Genomic DNA, 16,186 nt, shown 5'->3' on the forward strand with positions numbered 1-16,186 from the left:
GGTATGAATCCTCCGGGAGATTTTTGGAGATCGTTTTCTCCCAGCTGGGCAGTTCGTCATGGCAAAGACCCCAAGGCTTTCCTCCACCAACAGCCTGATGGTGCAGATTGTTCTCGTTTCCCTCCCGCTCTCTCTAGCGATGTGGATGGCTCGGGTTTTGTTTCCAAGGGTAATTACTGGGATAAAAAGCCCAGGCTAAAAATGATACATACTGGCTGTCATTGTAATTTCTTTTGTGTTCTTTTTCTAATCTTTATTTGGCAACTATCACCCTAAAAGGTTTTCACACTTATTCAACTTCTAAATAGGCACCACTTAATTTTGGGGCAGGGGCCAAAACGTATTGTAGCATGAAACAAGCAGAGCAGATGAAGAGCTGCATCTCATTTTCATCCCCTAATGAAAAAAAAAAAAAAAAGAAAAAAACAAAAAACAGTAAATGTGTCACCCCGCAAGCAGCTCCTCCACCCCACGGGGCAAAGGCACCAATGCTGCTGCTCACCGGGGTCTGCATTTTGGGGCCACAAACATCCCCGGGTGCCAAATCCCAGACTTTCCCAGGCCACTCACAGGGGAACTTTGCACCTCCAGGGCTGTGCTAGCTCCCCCATGGCTTACTGGAGCAGTTGGTAATAATTAGCCATGATTAACGAAGAGCCGAGAGCACATGAGCTGAAGCATAGGGTCATGAGGAGCGAATCCCCCTTGGTGCATGGAGGGGAACGGGGCCAGCGTGGTGCCCTCCTATTCTGGGGGCTGAAATCCCCCTGGGGACCAGGGCTGGCACCTGGGGGACCCAGGGAGCTGCGTCCCCCTGGCTGGGGTTTTGGGACAGCCGTGCTTTCCCTGCCAGCCTCCGCAGAGGGTCACCCCCCAGGGTGGTGCAGCTGAAGACGCCTTCCTAAAGGGGAACCCCCCCTACTGCTCCGTGCCTGCCCTACGCTGCGTTCCTCGGGGTCTCTGCAGCTCAGCCTTAGCCCTGAGACCACTCAGCAGCCTCTAATTCCTCTGATTTATTGGTCTGATACTAATTGTGGCCCTAAAGCTGGCTTTTGGTTAGGAGGGGATTTGTAGGAAGAAAAAAAAAAAAAAAAAAAAAAAAAAAAAGCCAAAAAGAGACTGAAACAAGGTAGTTTAAAGGGATTTTTGCATTTATCTTTCTCTGAACCAGCAGCATCGCTGGAAGCGTGGCGGTGTGGGTAGGAATGGAGGTGGGGGGCCTGGATCTGGGGGGGGATGAGAAATGTTGGGGAAAATGCACCAGCGGGGGGCTGGGGAGGTGCCGGGGGGATGCGGGGCTGGATGGAGCAGGGCTCGCTGCTGCTGCTGCTCCCCGGGGCTGGTGGCTTCCTAAAAATCCCCCTCCCTCCCCCCAAAATCCCCGCAGCTCACTTTAAATGCCTGTTTTCCCAGCTGGATCCCTTCCCCCAGTGTGAAAGCGTTTGGGTGTTTCCTTTAGTTTTCAGGTTTGTTTCCTTTCTTGTGATGAATGTCGTTAAACTTTTCTCGAAATGCTCTTTCAAGAACGAACCAGAGGCGCTTTCCTTCCGAAAACACCAAAATGCTTCGTCCACGTTTCCCTCCTGCCCTCCCCTCCCCAGCCCAAACTCGAATTCAGCACAAATTTGTGAATTCGTGTTGGTTGCCGTGAAATTGGGGAATTCCGTGGGGAATTATTTGTTCCTCTGCAAAAGCCTGCGGGTCCTGGGTAGCCCCACCAGCACTCAGGCAGCTTTGCCTTTTTTCCCCTCGTTTCACCCCAGATTTGCTCCTGTGGCGGGGAGCTTTTGTGGATCCCTGTGTGTACATGCTGCAGAGCTGTATCGGGCACTGGGGGCTGGAGCTTGGGATTTTCTGATCTGCCACAACCACCCCAGCCCCGAGGGGTCCCCGGGTGTGGGCTGCGTGGGAGCGCAGGGCTGGAGGTGAAGGAGAAAGTTACAAAAAAAAAAACGGGGAGAAAAGGGGAAAAGCTCTGCTTTGTGAGCTGTAAGTGGGTGGCACGAAAGGGAGGCGAAAAAAAAAAAAAAAAAAAAAAAAAAAAAGCTCATTTCTCCGTTGGTCTGAGTAAATGTTTAATCCCCGGCTCGGAGCAAAAGCAGCTCAAAAGTGCGTTTTTTCTCAGCAAGCCCGAACCAGTCAGCCCGGTGCCTCCTCCCTCCGCTCACGCTCTCCCTCCCACCGCTCCCCAGGGACATCCGAGGAGCTCTGCGAGGTGCAGCGGGGCCAGGAGGGAGCCAGCCTCAACCTCTACCCCAACGGGTGGGCAGCGGGGGCTCAGCTCCACGTGGGGCTCAGAACATCGCCTTCACCACTCGAGCAGCGGGATGGGGTCCCCGCACTGGAAGCGTCTCTGCCTCTTGCTGCTGGCGGCTTTTTCATCCTCCCTCGTCCTCTACGGGCACTACTACGCCACGGTGGAGCTGCCCGCTGGTCAGAGGGTCATAGCCAGGTAAGGGCGAGGTGCTGGGGAGGGGGATTTGGGGTGCTGGGGTGCAGGGGCAAGCCCCTTGGAGCAGGTTATCCCCACTGCGCCCCGGTTTCTTTGCTGGGTTGAGGAGAGATCGCAGCAGGCTCTGCCTCCCCGAGGTGCCCACGGCCACCAGCAGCACCCAGGGGTGCCCAGGGAGGGACCCCGGGGTGAGGGGAGGGCTGCAGGGGTCCCTGCGTGGGTTCAGCCCAGCGCGGTGCCAAGGAACCAAAGGTGCGGGGGCAGCTGAGGGTGCTCAGCACCCCGCAGGACTAAAACCACCTCCAGCAGCCGGGCAGACCGGGCTGCAGCCGGCTCCTTTCCCCGGGGGGGGTCTGGCCCCACGCTGCAGCACTGACCCTGGACGGGGCAGAGCTGCCCGCAGCCTGCTCAGCTCCCTCGGGGCTGCTGGCAAACTCCAGCAAGTCCCCAGCTCCAGCAGTGGGCATCTCCCCCTTCATTTTTCCCTTCGGGCTTCCCCTGCAGCCTCCACCCTGCCCTGAGGCTCAGCCGGAGTCCCCCTGGTGCTGGGCTGGGTGCTGGGGAGCCCTGGGGGTGCCAGCAGGAGCAGGCACCCTCCTCTGCCCCGAGCAGCGGGTACCACGCCAGCAGAGTGCTACGGGTGCCCCTCTCCTCCACACTGGGTGCTCGTGGGTGCTCTCAGAGCTCAGGAGGGAGAGGAGGATGCTGCGGGGACCTGGTCCTGCTCACGACCTGCCTGGGTTGGACTGGGATCTACTGGGGTGCAGCCGGGTGGGCTGCCCTGGGGTCCCCACGCTGCTTCTTCCCCCGCTGGGAGCACGGAGCTGTGTCTGCGCCCTCCCGTCCTGCCCGGCGCGGGGCTCTGCTCCCTGCAGGAGCATCCCCGTGGCAGGAGCTGGCTCTGGGTGACCGGGGATGGCGGTGACAACAGAGCCAACCCCTGCCACACGGTGCTGGGGCGCTCACGATTGTGGTGCTGAGCTGCTCCCTGCTCAGCCCCTCTGGGAGCCCGCAGCAACGCGCCCGGGAGCACCAGGGGCTCCAAAATGCTTCCAGTTTTGTGTTTTTTGTTTTTGTTTTTTTTTTTTCTTCCCTTGGCTTCAAGCCAAACACTAAAGCCACAGCCATGGCAGAGCAGGTCCTGTTTGCCTCAATTCCCCGTGTCCACACGCACCCCGACCCCGAATCTCTGCTCGTCCGTAAAAGTTGTGTTAAAGCCTAAGCCCGGAGCAACCAGCGCTGCCCGGCGGCTGATGCAGGGCTGGATCTGGAAGCAAAATCTGTGCGTGCCGTGCTCCTCGCTGCTAAAGCACAGCCGCGGTGCAGGATTTGTGCTTTTCCTCCCGTTGGGGCAGGAGGGGAGGGCCAGCAGTGCTCCTGCTTCGGTGCCACGTTTTGGGGAGGTTTGCGGGCACGAAGGGGGTCGGGAGGCACCGCCTGGTGCTGGGTGCTGCAAGCACCAACCCACCCCACCAGGGGTACATGTGGCACTGGCCTGACCCCTCTGGTTTGGTGCAAGGCTGGTGGCAGCAGTGAGGACCCCGTGGAGATGGACAAAACCCTCCTGTCCCTGCTGTGAGTCAGCTGCACCGCGGGCTGCCAGCCTGTCCTGCTGCAGCCCCATCCCACGCCCTGCCTGGACGTTTCTCCAAACCCCTCCAGATTTCTGCTGGGACTTCTCACGGCTTTAATTCCAGCAAATGGGCTGGGCACCATCCTGCCTTGGCTCTGCACCAGGGGATGATGCCTCGAGCCCGGCCCTTTGCAGCGGGACGCAGCCCACGGCCACGGTGCTGCTCCGGCTCCTTCAAACAGCCCCGTGGGGACCCAGGAGAGTTTGGTTAAGATAGCGCTGGAGTGTGTGCTCTGAAACACTTGTGCACATATTTATCTTCCGGAAAAGGAGGGTGGGCACGGGCCAGAAGCGTCACATTGGGCAGCTTTACAGCTTTACACACCCAGGCTTGGCTCGCTCCTCTGCCGTGGCCAGTGCGCCCGGGCGGCCGCGGGCCACTCCTTTCCCGGGAGCCCCATTGTGCATCTGTCGGTCCCCGGGGGGGAAGGGGGGTCATCTTCTGAGTCAACCAAGCATCGCAGGGCACGGAGCCACCGAGGCTTCGCCACATCCTGGCGACTGACGTCAAGGCGCCGGGCTCGGCCGGGTTTGGGCAGCGGCCACGGTGCCGTGGGGATGGCACCGGCGGGTGGGACGGGGGCGCCGCCTGGGTTGGCGTCATGGGTTCGGCACAGGGCCTGGGAGGGGATCTGCAAACACCCGGCGCCGTGTTTGGCCACCAAAGGGAAGTGGGAGCCATTGCCAGGCTGAGCTGGAGGGGGTTTTAGCAGCCCGTGCTGCCCCAGATGTTCCTGTAACAGCCCAAAGTAGCCGGCGCCGAGAGCCTGGGGCTGTGCCGGGGTCTCTGCCCACCAAAAAGGCACCAGGATATCAAAGGGAGGGGATGGGAAGGAGCTGGGGAGGCAGCGAGGTGCAGCTGGGGCTTGTGAGCCTGATGGGGAGGGGATGAGGAAGGATTGGGGCAGGGATGGGCCGTTTGTGTGCAGCTCCTGGGGAGGGACGGGAACTGCTCCAGGGGCTCGCTGGTGGGCTGTGTGTCCGTGGTGGCAGAAAGTGGCAGGTGGCCGAGCTGGGGGCTTCGTGTGCTCTGCTTTGGGTCCCACAACTCCACAGGACTTGGTTCTGGATGGACTTCAGGTTCGGGTGGTGGCAACACCAAGGAGCTCCTTTGGGGAGGCGCTGGGGCTGGGGCTGGGCATCTCCTGCGGTGCCAGATGGAGGAGATGCCCGGGGCTGGGGCTCAGCTACCTGTGAGATGCCACCAGGGTTTGGCACGGCTGGGCTGACCCGGCAGGCAAAGAATTTCTTGTTTCTTGAGACTTTCAGCTCGAGCTGTGCTCTGAGCAGTGCGTGCTGCCTGCGGCTGGGCCAGCCCAGCAGCGAGGCGCTCTGTGTGCGTGGGGCAGCCCCAGCACCGTGCCTGCTGCTTCGGGTTTGGGGTGGCCTCGAGGGGTGCATGGGGCTGGGGGCAGCACCTGCAGCCCCCCCCCTGCCCCGGCGTGGCCATACCGGGGCTGCTGGTGCTCAGCCTGTGTGAAACGGGGACCCCTTCGCCCTCGGCATCGCCCATCCTGAGCCAACCCCGTCCTAAACTGGTGGGATGGAGCCCAAGGAGCTGCCAATCCCCCAGGGAACACCGTACCCAGCTCTGGGCAGCGTCCTGGTGGCAAACGGGTCCGGATCAGCTCCGGGACAGGGCTGGCACCCGTGGGGAGGAGGCGTCCCCGCGGCAGGGGACAGGGGAGGTGGCTGGGAGGAAACCCAATGCTCGCCGCGCGGGGGGAGGCAGAGCTGCGCTCCCCACCTGCCTCTACCTGTCCCCGAGCACAGATCCCGTAACAAGGGGCCCTTGTCTGCTCCACAATACCCCGCTCTGCCGCGAGCACCTGCTGCCCCGGCTGGGGCTGGCGCCGGGGTGCTCTGAAGGGCCCTTCTGTGCGGGGATGAATGGGAGCCTGTTCCCCGCCGGTGGGTGCCCACCTCCTGCCGCCAGGCTGGGACCCTGCTGGGCCACAAAACCCCCCCTGGGGCACCCCTGGGGCTCTGGGCCCCCCGAGATGCTTGGGGTGGGGAGCTCCCTGCCGTCGTCTCCCACCGGTTGGTGATGCACGGGAGCAGGGTTTTATTTCCCCTTTCCTCGCTGTGCTTGCTTGGAAAGCTGGAGGGGACCCCCGCTGGTGAGTACCCAGCTTCAGGAAAGAGAAGAAAAGCCAAAGAAATCTTTGATGGTTTTCTTCCCTTTCCCCCCAGGGAAGGGTTTTGCTGGGGACGTAGCTGGTTGGCAGCTTCTGGCCCTGCTTCCTTTGGGGCTCAGCGTTTTGTGTCCCCTGAGGGTCCCCGACCAGCCCCATCTCTGATGGGGGCATCAGGGCACGGCCCACCCAGCCCCACACACCCCAGGGACCCTCCACATCCCTGGTTCCTATCACTTTTCCAGCACAGCACCACACTTCTCATGGAAGGGGGGTGTCGGGATGTGGGGTCGGTGCCACCTCCCCTCATCCCGGTGTCCCCTTGCAGCCTGCTGCAGCCGGAGCCGCTGCTCCTGGCTCCGTCGGGGACCTCACACCCAGCCGGCAGCCACAGGGCCCTCCGAGGCAGCTTGGAGAGGTAACGTGGGGGAAAAGGGGTGCGTGGGGAACCCAGAACAGGCTGGGAGAGCGCTGCGGGGCTCCCCAGGCCCCGAGGGACAGGTTCTGACAGCTCCGTTTCCATTTTTCTGGCAGGGAGTCCTTCAAACCTTCCTCGCAGCCAGAGGAGCGCAACCGGAGGCAGGTAATGCTTGGCAAAACGTGATGTGCTCCTGGTGCTTCCTCCTGCCTGGGCTTTCTGTCTGGGTGGGGAAGCTGGGGGCCAGTTGGGCTGAAAGCAGCACGGTCTGGAAGGGTTTTTTGTGTGGGGAGGAGCAGCCTGTCCGTGTCCGTGCACGTGGGTCTCCTGGAGCTGCCCCGGGGTGGTGGCAGGACGCCTGAGCTTCCAAATCCCCCAGCTGAGCGGCACCTGGGCTGGAGAATTGTGAAAAAAGCCCCGGGCTCCCGAGGAGCTGGGCCCAGGGCTGTGCTTTGCCAGGGTAAAGGACTAAAAGATGCTGCATCTGTCACGGTGCGTGCTCCCTCGGTGACTCCGTGAGCCCAAATCCTCCCACGCCATGGGGAGCTGGGGGCTGGGGGGACCCAGGCACGAGGCAGCCATGCCGAGGTGACCCAGCAGAAAACATGATGGGTGAAGAGCAGTGCTGTCCCTGGGCTTGTCCCCAGCTGGGTGGAGATGCTGGGGAGAAATTGGCTCCAGCCTGGGGTCCGAACCGTGCTCCTCTCGCCCCCAGCCCAGCCCCTGTCCCCGCTCGGTGGTGGAGGCAGCCAAGGCGCACCCAGCCTTTGGGGAGCTCTTCCAGTTTGCCACCCCGGTGCTGATGTGGGACCAGCACTTCAACCCCGAGACCTGGACCAGGCTGAAGGAGCGACACGTCCCCTACGGCTGGCAAGGCTTGTCCCACGCAGGTAGGGCACCGAGCGGGCTGGGGGTGGTGGCAGCTGCGGCACGGGGCGGCTCGAGGGGACTCTGGGGACAACTGGGGACCCCAGGGGAATGGGGACCGGGGACCTTGGTCCCTTCCCACTCCACCTCCCCGGGAGCAGGGTGGAGGGCATGGCTCTGCAAATGCCACTCGCAGCATCTTGTGACATTTTCCCCAGATAAAAGCTCCAGTGTGTGCATGATTATTAACTGGGGCCCGGAGGACCTCGGACAACCCGCTCCATTGTTGCCGGAGGAGATTGTTTCCCTTCCAACCCCAAACCTACTCCCTGCTCTCCCCGGCAGCCGCCAGCTTCAGGCCTTGGGCTGGGAAGTGCTGGGGACGGCGAGGCGGGGGGGCAAACCAGGGGCAGCTGCAAGGAGGCATTGTCAGGACGGGAAATGAGCCGGGCTGCCATCAGCACCCGCGGGACCGGGGCTGGAGACGTCCGGATGTGTCCCCGTGCCATGCACAGCACCTGGCAGCCGCTGCTTGGAGCAGGATCAGTAATGTTGGGGGCTGTAACGTGGCTGGATTTGGCTTTCTGGGGGTACCGAGCACTTCGAGCTGGTGTTTGTCCACCCCCCCTGCAGACCCCATGAGGATGCCATGAGCTTTTTTGCGGCGCCAGGCTGTCTGCGCGCTGCTTCAAGGGACGGGTTTTGCTCTCTCGCAGCCGTGCTGCTGCAAACCTTTCCCTTTTCCCCTGTGTGCCCCCCACCCAGCCGTCAGCAGCACCCTCCAGCTCCTCAACGCCTCGGCCAACAGGCACCTCTTCGACCGGCGCCGCTTCCCGGGGGGCTGCGTGCGCTGCGCCGTGGTGGGCAACGGCGGCATCCTCAACGGCTCGCGGCAGGGCGAGGCGATCGACGCGCACGACCTGGTGTTCAGGTGGGGCCGGGGAAGGATTGAGGGGGAGTCCTGGGGGTGCTGGGGAGGTCCCAGCCCCGGACACGGCCCCGCGGTGCTCCCACAGGCTCAACGGTGCCGTGATCAGGGGCTTCGAGGAGGACGTCGGGACCAAGATCTCCTTCTACGGGTTCACGGTGAACACCATGAAGAACTCGCTCATTGCCTATGAGGAGTACGGCTTCACCCGGATACCCCAAGCCGAGGTGGGACCCCCACCATGGGGCACAGCAGGGGGGTGGGTGGCTGACCCCAAATTGCCCCCTGAGGCTGGGATACACCTTGCCCCAAACCTTCTCCAAGTCGCAGGAGCCTCAGCCCTCACCCCGCGGGAGGGCAGTGCCCCAAATTCCCGCCCCCCCAGGCCTCGTGTCTGTGTCCCCACTGCAGGACCTGAAGTACATCTTCATCCCCTCGGACGTGCGGGACTACATCATGCTGAGGTCGGCCATCCAGGGCAGCCCGGTCCCCGAGGGCTCGGACAAGGGTGACGAGTGAGTACCCTTGGGTGAGGCACCCGAGGGAGCGCGAGCTGCCCCCGCCTTTGTCCCCGCTGGGCTAAATCCCAAGTGGCACCCATTCTCCTCTCCCTGCTGCAGTCCACGGAAATATTTTGGACCGGAGGTGTCTGCGGAGAAGTTCAAGCTGCTGCACCCGGATTTCCTACACTACCTCACAGCCAGGTGAGGAGGAGCCCGATGCAAAGCCCTGGCTCAGCACCCGGAGGTGTGCGGCTCTGCCCGCCCGCCTCCCGGCCCCGCTTTCTGCAGCATGGCCCCGCAGCTGCCCAGTGCCAAAACTGGGCTCCAACCCTGGTTCCAGCCTGGTTCCAGCCCTGGTCCGTCCCCAGAACTGGAGCCACCTCTGTCCTGCTCTCTGCAGACAAAGCAGGGAGATCCCCCCCTGCCATTCCCATTCCTTGCGGTGCCACACGTTTCCTCCTGATGGGGAAACTCATACAGCCCTGCTGCACTCAGCTGGCCCTCCACTTCCCAAAACACATTAGCCCATTTTGAACCAGTCTAAAGAAGCAGAGAGAAGGTCCAAAGGGATTTTTTTTCCCCCTACATCTCACGCAAACCAGTGCCTGGCTTGGGACAACTTAAGATACCGAGGCGGCGCGTGTTAGCAGCTCGCAGAGCACGAGCTGAACCTTAGTAGCAGACACCCGAGAATCCACAGACGGTGAATTTGTGGGTGCTTGCCGCTTGGTGCCCCTGCCTTATCGTGGCCGGAGGTGCCGGGTGTGTGTCACGCGCTGGCGAGGCGCCGGGCAGTGCTGTTTGGCCGCGTGCCCCCCTCCAGCACCGCGTCTGCGCCCGCAGGTTCCTGCGCTCGGAGCTGCTCAACATGCAGTACGGCCACCTCTACATGCCCAGCACCGGCGCCCTCATGCTCCTGACGGCCCTCCACACCTGCGACCAGGTAAGAAGCCACGGGGCCGCCTTCCCCAAACACCTGGGGGGTCCCTTTTGGGCATTGTTGGGCCCCCTGAGGCGCTCACCGCCCTCTGTCCGCCCGTCCCGTGGCAGGTCAGCGCCTACGGGTTCATCACGGGCAACTACGAGCAGTTCTCGGACCACTACTACGAGGTGGAGAAGAAACCCCTGGTGTTCTACGCCAACCACGACATGCTGCTGGAAGCAGAGCTGTGGAGGAGCTTGCACCAGGCGGGCATCATGGAGCTGTACCAGCGCTGAGGCCGGGCACCGGCCCAACGGGGTGACCCCGAGGCGTCCCCGCGCAGCGTGGAGGGGCTCTCCTCCTTCCTGAGGGCCCCGGCCGTCCCCGCAGGGCTCTCCCGACGCGACGGGCCAGCCCGAGGAGCGGGCAAGCTGGCAGCAGAGCCGTGGGGATGGTGCTAATGGGAGAGCCCACGGTTCCTCAGGGATCTCCAGCAACTCCTTCGTGGCGCCGTGAGACCGAGTGCGGACTTCAGGGCACCGAAAAGCACCGCTGAGCGTGGCTGTCACCTCCCCGTGCCACCAAGGTGTCCCTTGGGGTGGCAGCAGGCCCTGGGAAACACGGTGCTGGTCTGCAGCTGGGGCAAGGGGATGCTGGAAGAGGATGCTGATGAAGTGTACATCCGACCACCTTTGTTCCTTTTATTTTTTTGAGTTTTCTGGAGATTCGATGCCTTTTCTGCGTGCAGTTTCCAGCTGGAAACCCCCCTTCACTCCGCCAGCACGCCCCAGCCCAAACGCTTGGCACCGGGGCAGGACAAGTGGGAGGAATCCTTGGCCTGGAGACGAGATGGTCTGAATTAAAGAGTGGTGCTGTGCTCGGACACCTCCTCTCCTGGATTATTTAATGCCTCAGCTTCAGGCAGCTCTGGGCTGACAGCTTTAGCTGCCCTCTCTTGTGACAAAACCTATAATGTATGGTGGCAGCAGATTTATTTTTTTTTTTTCAAGGCTAAGCTATTTAGAAAGGAGAAAAAATCCTAAAAGTGAACTAAAAACCCTGTGTGACCCAATGGTGCCATGGGAGATGTGTGCGGGCTCCTGAGGCTCGGGGTGGCTGGAGGGTTGGTGTTGCACAGCGGGGGGAGCGCTGTGCCCTGAAACTTTCCCATTTTGTACAATTACAGGAACTTTTTGTAACTTTCCTCCGTGCCTGCTGTGGTGGGTCGGCTACGATGCCCTCTGTCCTGCAGCAGAGGGGCTGGAGGCTGTGAAACAGCGCGGCTTCAACGTGGGGACGGCTCGGAGGCTGAGCAGGGCCCTGACACAACTCCCCCAGCCGGGCGGTGGCTGCGTGGGATCGGATCCCCGGGCACTCTTCCACGCAGCCCGTCCCCACCTCTGATGCTGTTTCTTTCCAGCAGCTGAAGGAGCAACTTCTTGCAGAGATGGCGAGAGATAGCCTGGCCCTTAGCCAGGGAACCCTGCACCCCCCCAGGCTCCATCTCCCTTTGTGAGAGCAAGCTGCACGCAGCTAGTTAGGAGCGAGCTGAGGAAGATTACATCTGAAACGGGCTGGCGGGCTGATCCCCAGTGTGGAGCCCGGCTTGCGAGTCTCCAATTAACCTTTGTGCACGTCAATCACCTCACAATGGTACCCAGGCAGCCTGTTAGGCCTGTTCCTGTAGGCAGAACCCCTTCCAGGACAAGAAGGAGCCTGATTCCCGTGCTGCCTCAGTAATGTGCCACCAAAACCTCCTCAAACTAGCTCTGGCCAAGCATGAGCACAAGCCATGTGGCTGTAATCACAGCGATGGGTGGCACTGACGCACATGGCAAAAAGCAGTGTGTTTTTTTTTTTTTAAAGATGAATGCTGTCATAGTCAAGCATCCTGCCAGGGCTCCCAGCCAGCTTCCATGGGTAGAGCTGTGTGCACAGGAGCTGCCGCACTCACACACCTTTCCTGTTCCAAAAAAGGAGGTTTTTCTATCCGCTGGTGCAGGCTAGCCCTGCAGTTAAACATCCCTCCCTCATTTTATGGCCTTATCAAGGAACCTGATTGTTGGACTGCTGCCTCTCGCTTCTCTTTGAGCTTCTAAGCAGACAAGAACTGTGTTTTTACCAGTTCTAGCTTTTCCATAAAGTTTTATCACGGTTACCATGAATTTCTTCAGCATTTTCCTGTAGAAGACACTCAAGTCTGAAGACTTCATCAGGTACTGGGGAGAAGTAGGCAGTGCTGTGAAGGGCAAGCTCAGTTTCTGTGATTTCACAAAGCATTTCACTCTGAAATCCTTTCTATCTGCTCAAAATCCTTTGTTTGATTAGATACCCATTACAAAAAAAAAAACAAAAAAACCACTTGAACTCTCAAGCCAGTTTCAATACTTTGTGTTTTATTCTGGAACAGAAGACTGCAGGGAACCACTCCTTCCTCCAGCCAGCTGCAGAGCAGGTCCTAGTAGAAAAGACAGCGTCAGAGAAGCAACTGTCAGATGAAAAGTTTCCACTGATTTGCATTATTTAATCAAGAGTACGTATCTCAGAAGACTGGGAAGTGCTCTTATGAGCAACAGCTCAGCCTTTATTCTGCATCCAGCTGGCAGAAGCCTGCACGCTGAATGTGATCCCGCTCTTTGTAACACAGCTAACTTCCCTGCAGCCAAGGCTTCAGGGTTCTAAAACGTGCTTCTCCCCCAAAGCCACCAGCACTAGCACCTGAATCCTCTCTGGTCTTACTGGGATCTTACCAGTGACGCAGTTGTAACAGCCACTGGGCAGAGACAGAGCCCGCAGTATGCCCAGGTGCCCGTTTTACATCACTTCAAGTGAAGTGCTATCAGTTGTGAGACCCTCTGCAGAACAATCCTCCTGCTGGTGCTGGGAGACACCGCAAAACAATGCTGTCACTGCCCTTAGCATGCCTGCTTTAAACTCCTGCCCCTCTCTGTTCTCCAAACACCGGACAGCTGTTACTTCTCCCATCACGCTGCCCCTTCACCTTTTTTCCCCTTGCTTTGTGGAAGCCCGAAGCCCCACGGGCTCTTCCCAGTGACTTCAGGGGAAGGTAACCGTATTTGCAAAGCAAGCACTCTGCCGGGCTGTAGTAACGTTCCCTCCCCCTTTGTATACTAACCTGGACTTAAGGACGGAGGCAGTCCACTGTTGTCAAGCCTGCTGGTTCAGCCCGTCACCGACCATTATTGATCTGCAAACAAATTCGGGTTCTGTTAAATAAAGCATGGAACTTACAGCAGAATGCAGCTGTCAGCTGCCTGCAGATAAAGCACAGTTACAGTGTGTGTTCAGTGACTGTACATCGCGTCAGATAAAAACACGTTTCTTATCTGCCCTCTCAATGTGCCTTACCGTTTGCACAAACGACTTAAAAGCCATTCGCAGATCTAGAACTAAACTGTGCTCTGACAAGAGCAGCCTGCGTTTATTATACTCCCTGCACGACCTTGCCACATCTGGGCTCCTGAGGGCCGGCTGCTGAAGGACAGACGGGCGCATGGAGAAGTTTTTGTGCGTGCTCGTGCATCACAAGGGCAGGAGGAAAGCAGGCAGGCGCCGATTTTGCCTTCCCGGGGTCATTTGTGTCACTTTAGCCCTTGCAAGATGCAGGAGGGCTGCTGAGGGGAAATACGTAAGCCTCAGTGGACAGTTTTTCCCTCACAGATGAGTTGTCAGACAGGGATAACAGCACATCACCGGCTCAGTTTCTCCCCCGTCCTTGGCTACATGAAGTCAAGTTCTACAGAACTGAAGGGCGGAGACGCCCAGATGCAGGCACGTCTGGGAGTCTATGACCTGTGTTCTTCCTGGGAAGCATTCAAAAATTAGGTGTTCTGGTCAGCGGATGAGTCACGCTGCCCACAGACTTGGCGTGTGAGGTGTAAGACGAGCAGCACGCAGTGCTCAAGGGTTCTCTTACCAGTTCGACGCCCAACTTCAGAGCTGCCTTGTCGCCAAAGCTGTCCTTGGGAGAAGACACAACCCAGGATTCGACAGCATGTTTTCCTCCTAAATATAAGTTGCAGTGAACATTTAGCAGCAATCCTTCGAGGGAAGTTTGTCCTCCCCTTGTTTCTTCTCCCTCTCTTATAAAAACAGCACCACGCCACCCAGCAAGAATCAGAGAGGAAGGTTTCCTTTCTGAGAGCCAATTTTTGTCTCAAACTTAGCACAGCAGAAACCCGTCCCTCAGAGACAGGGAGCATATTTCACATTTTCGATCTGTTTCACTCGAGAGACAAGCTCTGGGAGATGGGTGCTATTTAAATCCTCGCTTAGACAAAAACACTAGCTTTGAGACTTCAGTGCTTTAGACCCTTTTAAGCTGTTTCAAGCAGCCAGTGCTACTTTTCCCCACCACACAGGAACATCTTACCACAACTCCCCTTGCAGAGAGGAGTAAGGCACTCACTTGGGATGTAAATCACCCATGGAGTTGAGAAATGCCCTCAATGTCCATCAGCCACATCCCTTCTAGGAAGGGTTCTTTAGTGTGTGCCCCTTTTGGGATGACCTTTTGGTGTATGTGAGCTGCACCTCCCTACTCCCAGCCACCCAACGCAAGCACAAAACTACCCCAGTACACCTCCAGGTTAGCACAGAGACCAATTATCCTTTCACCAGGTTTTCTCCTTTGACAAACACACTTCGGAGATGAGCTGTGTCAAGTGTCTCCGTAATGGGCTGCCATTCAATCCCTCTAATTTCTAATCCCTTCTACTCTTGCTCATCTTTGACAACGTTGACAACCAGGTGCTCCACAGGGCACCAACAACATTCAAATCCCCATTCACTGCGTGCTGCCTTTCAGTTTGAGCTCCATGGTAGCAAAGAGCTGCACACTCAGGTGGCAGCTGCAACAAAGCCACAGCCTTGATTGGCTTAATTACACTAATCAAGCCATTAGGCTTTTATACCTCCTCCCAGCAGCCTGAGAAGGCTATCATCTGACACAGCAGAACAAGTCTTACATCCACAGCCCAACAACAGGAGAAAACTCAAGCAGGATGAGCTAAATGCTGCTGTTTCTCACCCATGTGCTGATGGTGCAGGTCTGCTGCCAACAGAGTGGAAGAATCAGCTTCCCCGAAAGGTGAGTGCAAGGTGCATTTTTATGCTTGCTCGACAACCTGCTGCCACCTGGAAGAGTGGAGAGATACTGAGCGTTAATCCATGTAACGTGGATTATCTACGCGGACCTTTTATCTTTTTGTCTTTAATGCTGAGCCTCAGAATCATGATTCCACAGGGGAAAACGTGATTTCAGCCAGGGATAACATAATCATCACTAGCTCAGCTGCAGCCCAGGCCTCCTGGAGCCTGCTCCCAGCTCCTTCCCCGGGTGCCAACGACACCTGGCGGGCACAGCACGCTCCGTTTTGCGTTGCTGGGCGGCTCGGCGATGGGGAACGCTGCCTCGGGCCGCCGAGCCTCGCTGCACGAAGCCTGTATGGCCAGCAGTGCTGAGCCGTGCCCGCTGCTGGATTAAATACCCACGTTAAATCCCTGGGAAGCAGCCCCCGCTCGGGGAGGGCCGCAGGGCAGCCGGACACGGTTTAACCCGGCTCTTTGGGGCCGGCCCGGTCCCCGTGAGGGGCACAGAGCCAGACAGGGCCCGGCCTTGCCTCCCCCTTCAGCCGGCCGCCATGACGCGTCGGGCCCACCATTAGGGGGCGGGGGGGGGGGGGCCGCGATCCGACGCCCCCCACAAGACGCGGAGGCCTCGCCGCACGGCCATGGGCAGCCATGGCGGCGCCCAAACGCCTCCCGCTTCTGCCCGTGCTGTCCCCGACCCCCTCGGAGCCGCCACACCCGCGGATGGGCGGCGATGGCGGCGGGCCCCACTTACCGAGCGCTGCGCGGCCGCCATGTCGGCGCGGGGAAAGAGAGAACGGCCCGCGCGCGCCTGCCAAGTCTCGCGAGAGGATGGGAGGGGCGAGGCGCGGGGGCTCCTGGGAAGTGTAGTCCTGGCCCCCCCCCCCGGGGGGGTGAGGCCGGGGCTGCGGAGGGCCCCAGGCCCCGTGGCGGGCCCTGCTCCACCCTGCAGCCGGGGCGGGCCTGAGGGGGTGTTTAATAAGAGAAAAATAAAGAAATAAAGACATAAACGAGCATAAAGTAGCACTGGGGCGAGGCCTGGCTCCTCCAGAGGCCACTTTTGCAGCCTCTCCTGGAGCAGGGTGGGGCAGCGGGTGGCTGAGGCGGCACTGTGGAAACACATGAAGCTGGGGATAGAAGGATGGGGGCTCGCTTAATCGCATTAATGACTTCTAATTAAAACAATCGTTATTATTAAAGCCAGGGATGGAAGAAT

The 16,186-nt window shown here is 59.4% G+C and overlaps 1 protein-coding gene and 1 long non-coding RNA gene across 2 annotated transcripts; one reads left to right on the plus strand and one right to left on the minus strand.

Moving 5' to 3' along the window:
- Positions 1-2,174: 2,174 nt before the first annotated feature.
- Positions 2,175-12,101, plus strand: ST6GALNAC2 (ST6 N-acetylgalactosaminide alpha-2,6-sialyltransferase 2). The gene is made up of 10 exons (XM_082775192.1): positions 2,175-2,452; positions 6,549-6,638; positions 6,755-6,803; positions 7,354-7,528; positions 8,271-8,436; positions 8,522-8,660; positions 8,845-8,948; positions 9,054-9,137; positions 9,780-9,879; positions 9,987-12,101. The coding sequence occupies exons 1-10, from the start codon at positions 2,328-2,330 to the stop codon at positions 10,152-10,154; spliced, it is 1,200 nt and encodes a 399-aa protein (XP_082631318.1). The 5' UTR covers positions 2,175-2,327; the 3' UTR covers positions 10,155-12,101.
- A 132-nt stretch (positions 12,102-12,233) lies between these two features.
- Positions 12,234-15,772, minus strand: LOC309885149. The gene is made up of 5 exons (XR_014318732.1): positions 15,725-15,772; positions 14,909-15,015; positions 13,796-13,884; positions 12,995-13,066; positions 12,234-12,316 (listed from the first exon to the last, which is right to left on the minus strand). It is a non-coding gene; the product is annotated as an uncharacterized lncRNA (long non-coding RNA).
- Positions 15,773-16,186: the final 414 nt, after the last annotated feature.

Source organism: Aythya marila, assembly GCF_965140915.1.
Source record: "Aythya marila genome assembly, chromosome: 18".
Taxonomy (NCBI): Eukaryota; Metazoa; Chordata; class Aves; order Anseriformes; family Anatidae; genus Aythya; species Aythya marila.

Coding starts and splice junctions, on each gene's coding strand:
- ST6GALNAC2 (XM_082775192.1), top strand. CDS start 2,328: ATGGGGTCCCCGCACTGGAAGCGTCTCTGCCTCTTGCTGCTGGCGGCT. Junction 2,453..6,548: donor GGTCAGAGGGTCATAGCCAG/GTAAGGGCGAGG, acceptor GTCCCCTTGCAG/CCTGCTGCAGCCGGAGCCGC. Junction 9,138..9,779: donor CTACACTACCTCACAGCCAG/GTGAGGAGGAGC, acceptor CTGCGCCCGCAG/GTTCCTGCGCTCGGAGCTGC.